Source organism: Zea mays, chromosome 9 (genome assembly GCF_902167145.1).
Source record: "Zea mays cultivar B73 chromosome 9, Zm-B73-REFERENCE-NAM-5.0, whole genome shotgun sequence".
Lineage (NCBI taxonomy): Eukaryota > Viridiplantae > Streptophyta > Magnoliopsida > Poales > Poaceae > Zea > Zea mays.
Genome location: NC_050104.1, coordinates 91,334,498 through 91,350,914, shown reverse-complemented (window position 1 = coordinate 91,350,914; position 16,417 = coordinate 91,334,498). Strand labels below are relative to the sequence as shown.

General features: G+C 45.2%; 1 protein-coding gene across 1 annotated transcript in view; it reads left to right on the top strand.

Annotated features, from left to right (window-relative positions):
* The first annotated feature begins 5,907 nt into the window (after positions 1-5,907).
* The window catches only part of LOC100501776 (putative lectin-domain receptor-like protein kinase family protein), a 31,863-nt gene continuing 21,353 nt past the window's right edge, over positions 5,908-16,417 (top strand). Inside the window, exons 1-2 of the mRNA NM_001196437.1 lie at positions 5,908-6,290; positions 6,395-6,893. Coding sequence (NP_001183366.1) covers positions 5,994-6,290; positions 6,395-6,893 — 796 coding nt within the window. The 5' untranslated portion in view covers positions 5,908-5,993. The remainder of the gene's footprint in view (positions 6,291-6,394; positions 6,894-16,417) is intronic.

Sequence of the window (16,417 nt, the reverse complement as noted above, 5' to 3'; positions counted from 1 at the left end):
GGTATGTTTATCTGAGTAGAAGCATGCATCTTATCTCAAGATTGGATCTGTGCTGTCGCTTCTACTAGGAACTTTGGTATGATCTAGTCATGCTTCCCAAGATCATATTTAGTCGGGTGTTTCATACAACCTAAGATGTTTATAAATGAGTTGTAGACAATTTTATAAGCTTTCTAGAAATTCTTGGATCACCTGTTTTGGATGCCTAAATCTCCAGTTATGGAGTTTTGAAGTGAGTAGTCGAATTCCGTCCAAATCTGGACAGCATTATCATTTAATACTGATTGACCTTTTTAAGTGTCTAATCTCATAGTGATGATAATACCAAAGTTGTATAGGATTTCTTAGGCTTTCCAGAAAGTCTTAGTTCACTATTTTTGGATGAATATTTTGTGAGTTATGAACAAAACAATTGATTACTGTGTGCTGTCCAGAAAATCTGCAATTGAGCACTTGATTTTGTTCTTGTTTGGCTAAGTAGGAATTATTAGTTTTTGATTCTTGAGTGATGAAGACTTGTGGCATTTGAAATGTTTCTCCAAATGTCTAGTTGCATATGGTTGAGTTTTTTCTTTCTTAATGTGTGCTCTAAACCTATTAGTTTGGGAAGTGATGTGCCTGTACTTAGAGGGATCATCGTGATTTTGTGCTCGTGGTAGTATACAACAAAAACATGTGCTTTTATCTTAACGCCTGTTTGGTATATATTGTGTGTTTTTGTGAGAAATATATTGCAAAATCTCTCTCTCTATATATATATATCTACACCTGACTCTGCAATATATAGGACATCGCTCGAATTGTTTATATGCAGGAATAGGTTGTACAAATAATTTGAAATTGGCATTAACCACTAGGTGGCCACCCATCATTGTTTTTACCATAAGGAGTCTCATTTTCCAGTTCTTACTGAATACACAAATTTATCTGAATTTCGATTGTTTTTATGCTTGTGAACCTTTTAGGTTCTGCACAACATGACTTCCTAGCGATGTCACCGTTGAGGTTGGGGATATGTCTTTCCACCTTCATAAGGTACTGTCGTTTTTTCCTGGTCATATTCTGGATTCCTGTATTTTCCTGGTGTGTGCAAGAAATAAAGCAAAAATAGTTATATCCCTTTTGCTGCTTGTTCCCGTCTAGCAAATGTTCTCTGTCCATATCCTGTTGCAACAATTAACAGTTCCTTGCTTTGAATGAAACTTTCATCATACTTTGTTTGACTTGGTATTTCCTGTGTAAAGCTTCTTCTACTGGCATTTATGAAAGAATATGAAAATGGTTATAACCTTTTATTTCTGTTCCAATGCTTTTGCTTCACTTTCTTGCCTTGTATGCCTTTAATTAACCTTTTTACATGTTGATTATTTCCTCCATAACAGTGTCTGTTTCATTGCAGTTCCCTTTACTTTCAAAAGTGCCTTTCTTGAATGGTCAATTGAAGAAAATTCTGACCAAGAAGAATGCATCATCAAACTAAATGACATTCCTGGGGTGCCAAGTCATTTGAGCTAGTTGCAAGGTTCTGCTATGGGTGTGAAAATAGAGCATCAAAAGCTACTAGAGTGAACAAATGCTTTTGTGACTGATCAGCTCTGGAGCAGCTAGAGTGATGTAGTTGTGGGCTTTTGAACAATAGCTGGAGTGATATAAAACATTAGTGATGTAGTTGTGGGCTTTTGAACTACTTCAAGCTGGAGTGATGTCGCTGTGGTGCTTTTGTGACTGATCATCTCTGGAGCTTTTGTGAATGATCTAGCTAGCTATCCATAACTGATCTAGTTGTGAATGATATTATAATTATGATGCTTTTGTGAATTTATAATTGTGGTGCTTTTGTGTTTATGTGATGGATCTATGATTGTGGTATACTGATTAACTGCGTATGTCTTTATGATTTGTGTATAAAAATATGTGATTTGTGGTGCTTAATTAAATGTATATTATTATTAATAACAACTGTAAAAAGGGCGACTTTCTGTTGGTTGCTAAATGTATAGTATGACGACTTACAGTTGGTTGCTAAATCTATAGTACAGCAACCCACGGTTGGTCGCTAAATATACAATATTAGCAACGGACGGTCGGTCGCTAAAAAGATGTCGGTCGCTAAAGCCTTTAGCGACGGCACTTACAGCGACCATCCTTATGGGTCGCTAAAAGTTTTTAGCGACCAACCGTAGGTCGCTGAAGGCCGTTTTAGCAACCAACCGTAGGTCGCTGTAAGTGAACCGTCGTGTAGTGAGGGCGCGGCTCATGTCGCGCAGGTCGAGGAAGATGAGCACGCGCTCATGTACATCGCCGCCGATGCCGAGGTAACAATGTCGTGCTCACCTCACAGGTCACCGCTGCACCTCGTCAAGCTATCGGTTCATGTCCACCTCGATGAACTGAAGGTGCTCCTCCATCTCAGCCAGGAGGAGACTACGATTTCTCGCCGCTGGGTGCTCGACACTGCTGCGACGAATCACATGACAGACTCGCGGGCTGTCTTCGCCGAGCTGAACACCGCTTTCATCGGCACTGTAAAATTTGGCGACGGGTCGGTGGTCGACATCAAGGGCAAGGGCACTGTCCTCTGCGTGTGCAAGTCCGACGAGCACCGTCGTCTTGATGGGGTCTACTACATCCCGCGCCTCACCACCAACATCATGAGCCTCGGCCATATGGACGAGGACGGGTTCAAGGTCGCCATCGAGTCGGGCGTACTACGCCTCTACGACCTGCAGCGCAAACTACTGGCGAAAGTGCATCGATCACCTAGCCAGCTGTACTTCCTCGACATGAACATCGCTGCCCTAGTGTGTCTCACTGCGTGGGTTGGCGACGTGGTGTGGCGCTGGCATGATCGCTACGGTCACCTCAACTTCTAGTCGCTGTGCAAGCTCGGACGTGCGGACATGGTGCATGGGTTACCGGCGATTGACCGCGTCGACCAAGCCTGTGAGGACTGCGTTCTAGCAAAACAAAAGAGGACGCCGTTCTCGCAGGCTGCCAAGTACTGGGCTCAGGAGGAGCTCGAACTCGTACATGGTGACCTCTGTGGCCCGATCTCGCCACCTACACCGGCCAGGAATGCCTACTTCCTGTTGTTGGTCGACGACATGAGCCGTTACATGTGGCTCACGCTGTTGCGGTCAAAGGCAGATGCACCAGCAGCAATCATGGTGTTCCAGGCGCGTGTTGAGCGTGAAACCGGCAAGAAGCTGAAGGTACTTCGTACCGACAATGGTGGTGAGTTCACATATTTGCAGTTTGGCAAATACTATGCAGGAGAAGGCATCCAACGGCACTACTCAGCGCCGTACTCGCCGTAACAAAATGGCGTTGTAGAGCGGCGAAACCAGATGATAGTGAACACGGCGAGGAGTATCCTACGTGCATGGAGCATGTCAGGGTACTTTTGGGGAGAGGCGGTACATACTGTTGTCTTCCTCCTCAACCAGGCGCCCACCAGCGTGCTCGACGGGCTGATACCGTACCAGGCATGGTACAAGAAGAAGCCGCCCGTGCGCTTCCTCAAGGTGTTCGGGTGTGTTGCCTACATCAAGAACCTGCGTCCACACCACAGCAAGCTCGATGACCGCGGGCAGAAGGTCGTCTTCATCGGCTACCAGTTCGGGTCAAAGGCGTATCATTTCTACGACCCCGTCACCGAGCGCGTCCATGTCTCATGCGACGCTATTTTTGACGAGAGCGCGCGCTGGAACTAGGGAGAAGCATTGACGATAGGGAGCGAGGACTCCTTCACGATGGAGTACGACTACAACCTGAGGAGCCACGATGAGGTGGTTGTACCCATGTCATCATCGTTGGGGACACCGTCCTCACCGGGCACACCACCTTCTACAAGCACACAGGCTGCACCGGGCACGACGTCTACACCTACTTCACCATTGACTGCTCCACGAGCTGTGACTCCGCGGATAGCAACACCTGCTGCCGGCCCACTCATCAAGTTTGCGACGCTGCTCACCACCGACCTAAACTTCGACACTGATGACAAAGGAAAGAGGGAGCTCTGGTACCGGACGCTGGACAACATCCATAGCGTGGGTGCAGCGCCCGGGCTGGTGCACCATGACGAGGAGGCTAAGCTACATGTCGTGAGCGTGGAGGAACCCAGGACCTTGAAGGAGGCCGATGGTGACCCAAATTGGGTTGCCGCGATGGAGGAGGAGCTGGCGTCGATCCGTGACAACAAGACATGGTCGCTGGCCGAGCTCCCGCGTGGTCACCGTGCCATAGGCCTCAAGTGGATGTACAAAGTCAAGCGTGATGAGAATGACAACATTGTCAAGTACAAGACCCGCCTCGTTGCCAAGGGCTATGTGCAGCAGCCTGGCGTCGACTTCTACAAGGTCTTCGCGCCGGTTGCACGACAGGAGTCTGTGCGCTTGCTACTCGCCATTGCAGCCCACTACGGCTGGGTTGTCCATCACATGGACGTGAAGTCGTCATTTTTTGAACGGGGAGCTCCAAGAAGAAGTCTACGTCCAGCAACCCCCTGGCTTCGTCGACGACAAGCACAAGTATAAGGTGCTCTGGCTTCACAAAGCTTTGTACGGGCTTCGCCAAGCCCCACGCGCCTGGAACCAGAAGCTTGATGCCGAGCTGCTGGCCCTTGGCTTCGCGCGCTGTGTTGATGAGCATGGAATGTACACTGAGGCAAGGGAGAAGCAAGCCTGATCGTGGGCGTATATGTTGATCACAGGTGGCGATGCAGGAGCTGTGGCGAAGTTCAAGGTGCAGATGCAGAAGATCTTTAAGATGAGTGATCTTGGGCTCCTCTCCTATTACCTGGGGCTCGAGGTCACCCAGGTAGCACAAGGGATCACGCTGCGTCAGAGCGCCTACGCCACCAAAGTGCTCAAGAAGGCGGGCTTAGCTGGCTGCAATGCCAGTGCCACACCCATGGAGCCGAAGCTGAAGCTGCTCAAGGAGGGGACGACACCGAGTGTGGATGTCACAGAATATCGCAGTCTTATCAGCAGTCTCAGGTACCTGTGCAACTCTAGGTCGGACTTGGCGTATCCGGTGGGATATCTTAGCCGATTGATGGAGGCGCCGCGTCAAGAGCACCTTGCTGCAGTCAAGCGTATTCTTCGGTATGTCGCAGGCACGCTGCACTGGGGCCTGCACTACCATCCGAGGAGGAAGAATGAAGGAGCGCCACTGCTGCTGGGTTACTCTGACAGTGACTTGGCAGGAGATGTCAATGACCAAAAGAGCACCAACGGTCTCATCTTCTTCCTGGCTGGAGGGCCGGTTGCTTGGCAATCGGCGAAACAAAAGGTTGTTGCTCTGTCTTCTTGTGAGGCGGAGTATATCGCAGCCGCTGCGGCCGCGTGCGAAGCAGTCTGGTTGGCACGGCTGCTGGCTGAGCTCATCGTAGGAGCGGTACTCGCTCCCAAGCTCAAGGTGGACAACAAGTCCGCCATTGCTTTGATGAAGAACCATGTGCGTCACGACCGGAGTAAGCACATTGACGTGAAGTTTCACTTCATCCAGGAGTGCTGTGACAGGAAGCTGATCGACGTCGAGTTCGTCGGCACTGAGCTACAACTAGGTGACATACTGACAAAAGCACTTGGGCACACTCGGTTACATGAGCTTCGTGGTCAGATCGGCATGAAGAAATTAAAGTAGTTGCTCTAGGACTTAGGACGAGAATGTTTGAATAAGTCCACAAGCTAACTATAGATAGTAACAGGCGGCTAGCGCCATTAGCGGCAGGGCAAAGATTGCGGCAACGTCTAGGTGATTGGGATGGCAACCATCAATCATGATTATGCCGTGATTGCCTCGGTCTTCTATTCCCATGTACAGACGTTTGTTTTTTCTTTTAAATAGAGAGTAAGCAGCCCTTCGACAGCAACAAATACGATTGTATCCACTGTGTGTTCGCGTGAGTTTACCTCCCACCGATCGGAGTTTTATCATAATAACCCCGTAGTGTACATACTTGCACAAAGAGCTGTTAGCACCCGGCCATGGCCAAGAGCACTCCCCTCCTCAGCTTCGTCTACCTGCTGTGTATTGCCCATGTCACCTCGATTAGCTTCGACTACAACTTCTCCATCCCCGGCGTTCTCACTAGCGCAAACATCAAGTACATGTCTAACGGCAGTCGAGGCACCGATCGGATCGACCTGACCAAGGACGCGATCTGGAGCACCGGCCGGGTGGCGTACGGGCAGCCTTTGCAGCTCTGGGACGATACCGCCAAGGTCGCCAGCTTCACCTCCAACTTCACCTTCGCTATCAAGCCACACAACAGCACCAATCAGGCAACTTACCCAAAAAAACTTCTCTTTAAGCTTTCTCCGTGTTCCCAGCTTGGTAAGCTCCGAGCACTCGTTGGAATGAAGGTGACACTTGCTGCGCACTGCAGGCCGACGGTATGGCGTTCTACGTCGGGCCGTGGCCCCCAAAACTGCCGGAGGACTCCAACGGCGGCTTCCTCGGTCTCTTCAACAACCCCATCGGCACGAACATTGACTTCCCGCCGACCATCGCAGTGGAGTTCGACGCGTTCAGGAACGACTGGGACCCCAACAACACCATGAACCATATTGGCGTGGACGTCAAAAGCATCACGTCCCGTGCGTACACGCCGCTGCCGGACGGGAGCTTCAACGGGACCATGTCGGCGTGGGTCAGATACGACGCCAACGTGAGCACGCTGTCGGCGACCCTTCGGTTCGACGATCTGCCGCAGCTGGGCCTCTACAACGTCAGCGCGATCGTGGACTTCAAGGACGCCGGGCTGCCGCCATACGCCGCGGTCGGTTTCTCGGGAGCCACCGGTGATTTCATCGAACGACACCAGATCCTTTCTTGGTCGTTCGAGTCTACTCTCACCGGCGTCGTCGTCAACGTCAACAACACCGGCAAGTGCCTCTCCCTGTCTTTATTATCTTTAGCTATTTTATTGCAAAAAGAAAATTAAAGGAATCTTCGTCATGATAATCTATACCGTTGGTCAATGGTTTAGTTGGATCTTAGGTGGGCCACAAACATATATTATGTATTTATATGCAATTGCTTTGCTGAAATCAAATACATGTGTTGGACACCAAAAGGAGCTCGCGGACGGGCCGGACGGTCCACGGTCCGGACAGTCTGCGGTGGTGGCACGGACTGCCCGCGCGTGCGCAGAGTCAGTTAGAGTTCCTATTTTCTCGCAGCATTTGTTATCTAAAACCACGGTATTAACTCGAAAAACAGTTTGAAGCGGATCCAGACCTCCACTTTATATAGATGAAGGGATACGGCCGATTGAACCCCCAACAATCGATCAAATCAAATCTATTTCTCGTTTTTACCTTATGCATTAGGAGTAGCTCTAGTTTAGTTCTAGTTTAGTATTCCATCCCCAAATTTTCCGCTTCTCTTCGGCTCTACGTCGATTAGAGTAGTCTAGGTCAACCTGCCGAGCCTAGACAACATCTAGGATCTCTCCTCCCCGACGGGGTCCCTCCCGAGAGCGAGATCCAGGCGCCGCCGGCAACCTTCGCCGCCCCTGCGCACGCACGGACCGTCCGGCCGTCAGGCAGGGAACCCAAGCCCTTGTACCAGGTCGCGGACTATCCGAGCCCTGGTCGCGGACCGTTCGCGCCTCTACAGAGGGCACCGCCACCGGTTCTCGTTATAGTAATTGGCGCCCGAAAAGGTGTCAACATATTTTTGGCGACTCCGTTGGGGAATCTGGTGTCTAGATCTACTAAAAATCAGGCCCTCAAGTGGCCGGTTCTAAAGATCATACCGATATCTCCTCAGATAATATCCTCAAGACGACTGTTGAAAATCTAACGGCCGATGAGCAATAACAATATGAGGACTACATGCGTCAAGCGAAGGAGAAATTCTTACCACAATACACAGTGGATCGCCACCAAAAGGTTATCAAACATGGAGAGACCGACGTCGCATCTCTTCTATCTTCGATTCAAGTCCCCAACGTAAGTAAACCCGACGATATTCAATCTATTAAATATTATGTGGATCAGCGGCAGGATCAAATGAAACAACAGATTATAGGGTTAGAAGAGTCAATTAGAAAATTAACACGTACGTTGGAAAAGTCTGTTGCTCCTAGTTTTCCATCATATGAAACTAGTAATAGGGTATTTATGTCTGATGCATCGACAACAAATGGGGATTCGCAGCCCCAACCTTTATATGGTATGCCGATGAACTCATATTCAGGGCAAATACAACCACCGTCGTCCCTGCATGGCAGATCGGTGCCCCTGAACACAGTTGGACCATCCGTGCCTCTTCCTGGACCGTCCGGCCCATACGCGGACCGTACGGCTTGCTCTGCCGGACAGTCCGGGACCGCCCTAGGACCACCGCCGTCCCTGATTGGCAGATCGGCAACCCTGGACGCGGTCGGACCGTCCGAGCTTCTGCCCGAACCGTCCGGCCCTTATGCGGACCGTCCGACTTTCCCTGCCGGACAGTCCGGGGCCGCACCAGGACTACCACGTGGCGTTCCGATAATGGCGAACGCAACCGGTCAGTTTGGATTTACCACCGGACAAAATGGATACGCATATGCAGAACCTGTTGTTGCACACCATGCACCAAATTATTACACACCACAGGAGCAGTATGTTTCGCCCTCTACATATTTAAACCATAACACACCATACAATCACAGACCGATCAACACTATCGATCGGTCATGGCAAGAAGGTCGGTATACTAATACCCGACCAAATGAGCCCCACAGCCCAGGATCTGGTGGTTTGCCACCGGGTGCAATGGAAAAAAATTTGGGAAGACATGACTAAACTATTTCGAGATAAGTTCGGAGTTAGTTTAGCCAGAGTGGGGCAATCATAACAAAAGTCGTATAATCAACGGTTTGACGCTGACCCATATCCACAAAGGGGCAAGGATACCGGAATTTTATAAGTTTTCTGGTGAGCATGGGAGAAGCACACACGAACACATAGGCCAGTTCCTAGCACACCTAGGTGAATTGGCCAATGGAGAAGCATTTCGTGTTCGGTTATTTTCTTTATCCCATACCGGTACCGCTTTTGCATGGTACGCCGCCCTGCCTCCTAATTCCATTAATTTCTGGAATGAGTTAGAAAGTAAATTTCATGAACATTTCTTTGTTGGGGAATATGAATTAGGGCTAGCTGACTTAGCTTCAGTCCACCAAGGACGCGAAGAATGGGTTAATGATTATATCCGGAGGTTCCAGGACACTAGAAACCGATGCTTTTGGATCCATGTCACAGACAAAGAGCTAGCAGGGTTAGCTTTTAATGGGTTGCTATCCTACTTAAAAGACAAATTAGATGGGACTCAGTTCTTTTCGATAGCCCAACTACATCAGCGGGCTTTAGCTTGTGAAAACTGATTTAAAGAGACATCAAAATCGGCTGTTCGTACTATACATCTAATTGAGCGTGATAGTTCAGATGATGAATCCGCAGATGTATATACCGCAGAGTTTATTTGTCCAACAAAGGCCAAATCTTCAGCATGTTCTTCCTTACAGCTGGTTCAAAAGAATCGACAAGATGAGATTAAATTTACCTTTAATGTTGCCAAATGCGATAAGATATTTGATGAGCTACTTAAAAATGGCAACATTAAATTAACTCATACTATCCCTCCTATAGATGAATTAAAGAGACGTGCTTATTGTAAGTGACATAATTCTTTTTCTCATGCCACCAATGACTATAATGTTTTTCGTCGATAGGTACAACGACCATAAATGAGGGCCGGTTGGCTTTTCAGGAAATGCAAGTAGACACACAGCCATTTCCTGTTAATACAATAGATGTCGCATGCGAAAAGGTCTTAGTTCGGCCCGAAATGGCCGATAAAAGCAAAAGCAAAGACATCATCATTGACGATCCTCGCGTGTCAAATATATCATAGAAGGAGGTTGCTCGAAAAGCTCTGGACAATAAGACTAACAAATCCGGAAGCGCCGGGGGTCAGACACAATTAAGGAGTTGGGCACGACAACCTGACCTGAGCATCACGGACGGTCTGGCACCTATGTGCGGGCAGTCCGGTGCTCATCAAGATGGTCCGACTGGCTCAGCCAGACAGGCCGCCCATGGCCAGAGGCGTCAGCGTACACACAAAGCAAGGAAAGAGACGCGAGGTCAAAGACAACACGACGCACATGGTCGGCTAGTAAATATCGGCCCTACTTTCGATCAATTGCTAGCAAAAAATGCTAGCAAGAAGACTGTTCCATGTGATCGGTCAACGAAGAAACCCCGGTTACCTGCTAAAACGAAACGGCCGAACAAAATGGCCCAAAAGGCGACACAACAAGCATCGCTTGTTCATCCTATGAGACCAGGGTACTTTACACCCGTTTATTCATCATCGGTATATTATCCTGTTCAAATATGGAATGGTACGACGATGAATCCATGGCACATGTATAGTCCCTTTGTCTATCCAGACTGGGGGCACCTCTATTATATTCCTTTTGATCCATTGATCAAATGGTCGTGGCCGAGGAAGATACATTCCGAAACGGCCTTTATACATTAGTGCTTTATTGAATGATCTCCATTTTGAAAAGCTGGTGACTTACATCAGATTTAGTTCATATGCTTTTGGTTCGTCAACCTTCACCAAAAGGCAAGGGGGCATATGTTGGACACCAAAAGGAGCTCACGGACGGGCCGGCCCTGAGGCCGGACGGTCCGCGGTGGTGGCGCGGACTGCCCACGCGTGCGCAGAGTCAATTAGGGTTCCTAGTTTCTCGCGGGATTTGTTACCTAAAACTGCGGGATTAACTCGGGAAACGGTTTGAAGCGGATCCAGACCTCCCCCTTTATATAGATGAAGGTCTACAACTGATTGAACCCCCAACAATCGATCAAATCAAGTCTATTTCTCGTTTTTACCTTATGCATTAGGAGTAGCTAAAGTTTAGTTCTAGTTTAGTATTCCAATCCCCAAATTTTCTGCTTCTCTTCGGCTCTATGTCGATTAGAGCAGTCTAGGTCGACCTGCCGAGCCTAGACAACATCTAGGATCTCTCCTCCCCGATGGGTCCCTCCCGGGAGCGAGATCCAGGCGCCGCCGACAACCTTTGCCGCCCCTGCGCACACGCGGACTATCCGGCCTTTAGGCGCGGACCGTCCGGCCATCAGGCAGGGAATCCAAGCCCCTGTACGAGATCATGGACTGTCTGGCTCCTGGCCGCGGACCGTTCGCGCCTCTGCAGAGGGCACCACCGCCGGTTCTTGTTATAGTGATTGGCGCCCGAAAAGGTGTCAACAACATGCAAGAACATACAACTTCAATAGTTATGTAAATTTTAGCTCTCTAAATCATAGATTTAAAAAGTTACTAAATAACTTTGTGAGTAAAAAATATGAGTTCACCAATAGTTCTCTAAAAATAGGTTGTAGTTTTATTTTGTATCTATCCACATAAAAAAATAAGTCACAAATGTCATCAATTAACTTCATTATCTACATAATGCACTCAATATTTTTGTATAGAGAGTTGCTAAATGGTTGTCAAATGTAGAGAGGAAATGAGGTTAGATAAGAAGTTGCTAAATTTAGTAATTTCATTTAAAGAACCGTTGGAGATGAGTTTTTATGTTAACTAACTAAATTATTGATTTAGTAAGTCTTTTAGAGAATTACTGGAGTTGCTCTAAAGTTAATGCAACGAGTTCGAGGAACAACGCGGTCCAGCTTATTAATGAAGCGAGCTGGGGGAATAGCTTAGCTTGGCTCATTCTTGAGCTTGAGTTGGCTCATTAATTTGAGTTGGCTTGTTAACATACTGGAACCAAGTCTCCATGGACACGGGCAACCTTCTAGCCATTTTTCTTGAGCTTGAGTTGGCTCATTTATTTGAGTTGGCTTGTTAAGATATTGGAACCAAGTCTGCATGGACACGGGCAACCTTCTAGCCATTTTTGCCAACTTCGTTTCAACTGGACTCTAAACTTGTCGATGGTGGAGTTCCCAGCCACATCCTGTTGATATCATCTTTATTCTCCATGGCAGCTAGTGGCTTAAAGCGGACGCCTCGGTACTTGCACAACTATGGCCTCTTTTGGCAGGGCTTCTCTCCACCGGCTTGTACTATGGCTTCACATTTTTTATAAGCCGTACCAAATAGCAATTTAATAGATGGTTTTGGTAACAATCACTCCTTCCTTTTCTATTAGAGAGTTGAAGCCAACAAAATGGCGTTCACATCTTTGGCTTGTGGTCTTTTGCAAAAACATCCTCCCACCACCATGAAATGAATGTGGATGCCAAAGAGGGGGATGAAATAGAACTTCTATTTCTCGCACTAATGTAGGCCTCTAATTTAACCTCTTAAACAAAACCTATGTGGATAACCAAATAAGCTAGTGCAACTAAGGTTTTGTTTAAGTGTTGCTATCTCTAACGCAAAACGAAGTTATGCAACCTAGGTTCTACTCCTAACAACTAGCCCAAAATCTAAGCTAGGAAAGGTAAACCATACAACCAAAGAAAGCAATATAAATGTGGAAGCTTAGATGAGATAGAGATGCAAACTTCCGTTGACGCACTAAAATTTTAATTGTGGTATCAAGAATCATGCAAGATTCTTACAAATTCTCGTTGGTTCCCCTATGCAAAGGGAAGTCCACGTGAAGGCCAAACACCTAAACAAAGGTAACTCCGTAGATAGACCCAAGCCTTCTCTATGCACAAGCGGTGCTCTGCTTTAGGCCTCTCTCTAATGCTCCCCATCGTCTTCACTATTGAGCTTCTGGTTGAAATGCCGTGGGCCTCGGTCCCTCTGGTACACGGTGGCGGCCACACCACAAATGCGATTGGTGTGGTATCGCAAGACTCTCGCCCCACAAGATATTATTACAACAACTCATGCAAGAGCTGAGGGGTATGTAGGTGTTTAACCTCACTCTAATCAACTAGGAATAGACCTAGAGCAAGTGCTATGCATTGGTCTAACTAACCTAAGCACTTCGCAAAAGCACCTATGCTAATCACTGAGTGATTCTATTACACACTTGAGTGTTTTGAGCTATGAATTAATGTCTCAACTCATACATTATGTTTCTTAGTTCTCCACACATGCAAATGGCTGGTTGGGGTGATATTTGTAGCTCCACAAGCCCAAAAGAGCCATTGTCAAAAAGTTGGTGCAGTCTGCGTATGCACCAGACCTATCTTGTGCACTAGTTGTGGACCTATCCTATGGCACACTAGACCTGTCCTATGCACAACATGTTCCTGCTTGTATTTTGGGCATAACTTTTAGCTCTAAACTCCAAATTTGATGATCTTGGACTTTTGAAAAGATAAGGAAAATCTCTATGACCCATAGTTTAAGCCATGTCAATTTGATCAGATTTGCGGACCAGGCCTTGCACCGGACCTATCAGGTGTCGTTTTTTAGCACCACCCAATTTCGTATTATGGGCATAACTTTTAGCTTCGAACTTAGATTTTGATGATCTTAGACTTTTTTGGAAAACTAATGGAAAGATATACAACCTAGAGTTGAAGTCATGTCAATTTGAGTAGATCCAAAATCATGAGATACTTCCAATTCAAGCATCCTTTTGTCTCGACTTTGGTGACTTTACTTTTGTTTGTCTCTTTGCATCTGGACTTCTACTTCTTTGTGTATTGGACTCTTAGCATGTTCGAAGGTCTTTAATATGACTTATAATGCTTATTTTCCTTACAATATTTCTCTTATTGGTGATTTATGACAACACAACAAAAGCAAGCAAATAGTTTAAATACCAAATAAAAATATGCAATCTACTTGCTAGGATGCATGTGCTTAGACAAGATGTATGTGGTATCAATTGGATAGATATGTCAACTGTAAACATTTGATAAACATTCTTGCTGATGCAAAATTATCCCCATGATGTGGAATTATGGACTTAAGCCTCCCCCTAACTCCATAATCCACATCTTTCCTATTTTGGTCCAAAACCAACAAAAACAATCACTTTAAAACTTATGAAAATTTTAAAAGAGAGTGATTTTGGTATTTGATATACTACACTTTGGTTTCCTTTGGTCCTTGAATTTGTCCCCCTTTGGAATCAAGAACCAAAAAAGAAGACATTTAAAGCATGTAGGAAGGGTAAAAACCTTGTAGCTTCATAAAAAGATGTTCTCCCTTGAAGAAAGTTCCCCCCTATGGTGAAGTAATCGCCCTAGTGTGAAATATATATATATATTCCCCCTATCGAAAAACTCTCCCCCTTGAAAAACTTTAATTTAGAACTAAATAGGATCCAATAATTTTGACATATGGATATATAGAGTAGACCCCCTATTCTCTACATATTTAGAAGATAAAGAATAGTATATAGATACCAAAAGAAATTTAAACCATATGCATAATATGGGGGTTAAATGAAATCTAACATGTTATTATAGTCTATATAAATGGAGAAGGTATGTAAATAATACCGATTGAAGATCTATCATATTGAAATACTAATGCACCAATTTACAGTGGAAGTGCGTTGTCTTACTCTAAGGATTCCATTTTCCTTCAATGAGACTACTTCATACATGATAAGCTTGGAAATTGTGTTAGTCTTCAAAGAAATCAAACTATAGAGTAACCTCCCCTAAAAGTGTGCATACAAGTTGTGAATACTTGTAGGAGACATGCACTTAGACTTTTAAGGTCAAAATACCACTTCAAAGGATAATGCCATAACATCATTACCTTAGTTGATCCTTAGGGGCAAATTATATATAATTTAAACTTTGGCACTTATTTATACTAACTAAAAATTTCATGGTATTGAATTGAAAGATACTTCATTAAAAAGCAATTGAAACAATAACAATTGAAATAAAAGTGTGGATATCATTCATTTAGGAATTTGATTAAGCTATGTGTTGTTCTTTCTTTAGCATTTTAAAACCATGTAGGTTTTGCTCCAAGGGTAGGAATTAAACCGAGCAAACCTATGATATAATTCTCCTAGTATGCATGCTAATCAATTGAAAGTAAATACAAATTGAAAGTGCACAATTGAAAGCATATGATATACCAATTGAAAAACATAACAATTGAAAGCAATACTAGGCATGAAAGGTAAACTAGCTGCATAAAGGAAGATAAGCATATCAAAAACAAGGAATAACAATAAATCTACCTCATCATGGGCGGGGAATTTGGGTCCATAATCATAACTAACCCACTTGGCAATAAACTTGATCCAATATAATGTACCCCATGATATACATCCCATTTTTTCCAAGTCTCCAAATTCCCTGTAGTCCATCAGACTTTTCACTTCCCTCTTAGGACCCAAAATTTTTTGGTGCTCTCATGTTTGAAATAATGTCCTTTGACACCTAAATCTGTTTGGCCCATTTACCTTTGCTGGCTTCCTTATTGACCTTGATGGCTATCACCTTGTTGTTATTTTTCTTCTTAAGAAGATATGGTGTTGTATGATTGTTGTCCACCTTGTTGGTATAGGTGTTGAGAGCTTTCTTGTTTGGTTTTTCTTATCTCCCTCGGTCATTACCTTCTATTGGTAAGACTTGTGTCCTTCCTTGTGGTATAACTAACAAATCACAATTTCTCCCTCATCCAGCTTCTTCACACCCACATTGGTGTTATCCTAGTGAGATTGGGTTTGTATGGCTTTGCTTTTCTTGTTGTACAGGGTCTTACCAAGGTGAGCCACTTCTTGCCTTAATTCCACATTTCCCTTGCAAAATCTAATCTAAGCATGTTTCTACAATTACACTCCCAACCAAGACTTTTTTTGCAAGGGTTAGGGTTATTATCAATTAAATCCAAGCAAGAAGTAGAAGTATCCTTCTTAATAATTTTAGGAGTTCCAAATTTAGACGCTTCTAGGGTGCTACTGATGCTTTCTAGCTTTGTAGTTAGTTCATTGTTATGCGAAGGATTTCTAGTTTACGTAGCAAGTTATCAATAGCATTTTCTAAGCTAACTAACTTAGCCTTAAGTTTCTCATTATTTTTAATCGAGCTCTCATCGATAGTTGAGGATGGTGCACTAGATTCTAAATGCTCAATTTTAGTTGTTAGCTCAACATTCAAATTTGCAAAGGATTTAAATTTCTCTAGCAAATTTGTGTAATCATTTCGTGAGCTAATCAATTTAGACTTACGTAGTTTTAATTAACCTTTTTGTTAAATGCATACTTCCTCAAAAAAATTATGGCATGCGTAAATTCAACTAGAGAGGGTTTTGATCATTGCTACTACTATCACTATCATACTCACTAGAGAATGGATTACTTGTGTTACCTCGTGCCATAAGGCATTTGTGAGATGAGCATGATGAAGAGTGATGACCGCAACTGTTAGGTGGGGTGCCATCTTCATTTGATGTATCATCCCATATCTTGAATGAAGTGAGCCCTTTGCCTTTGCTCCTT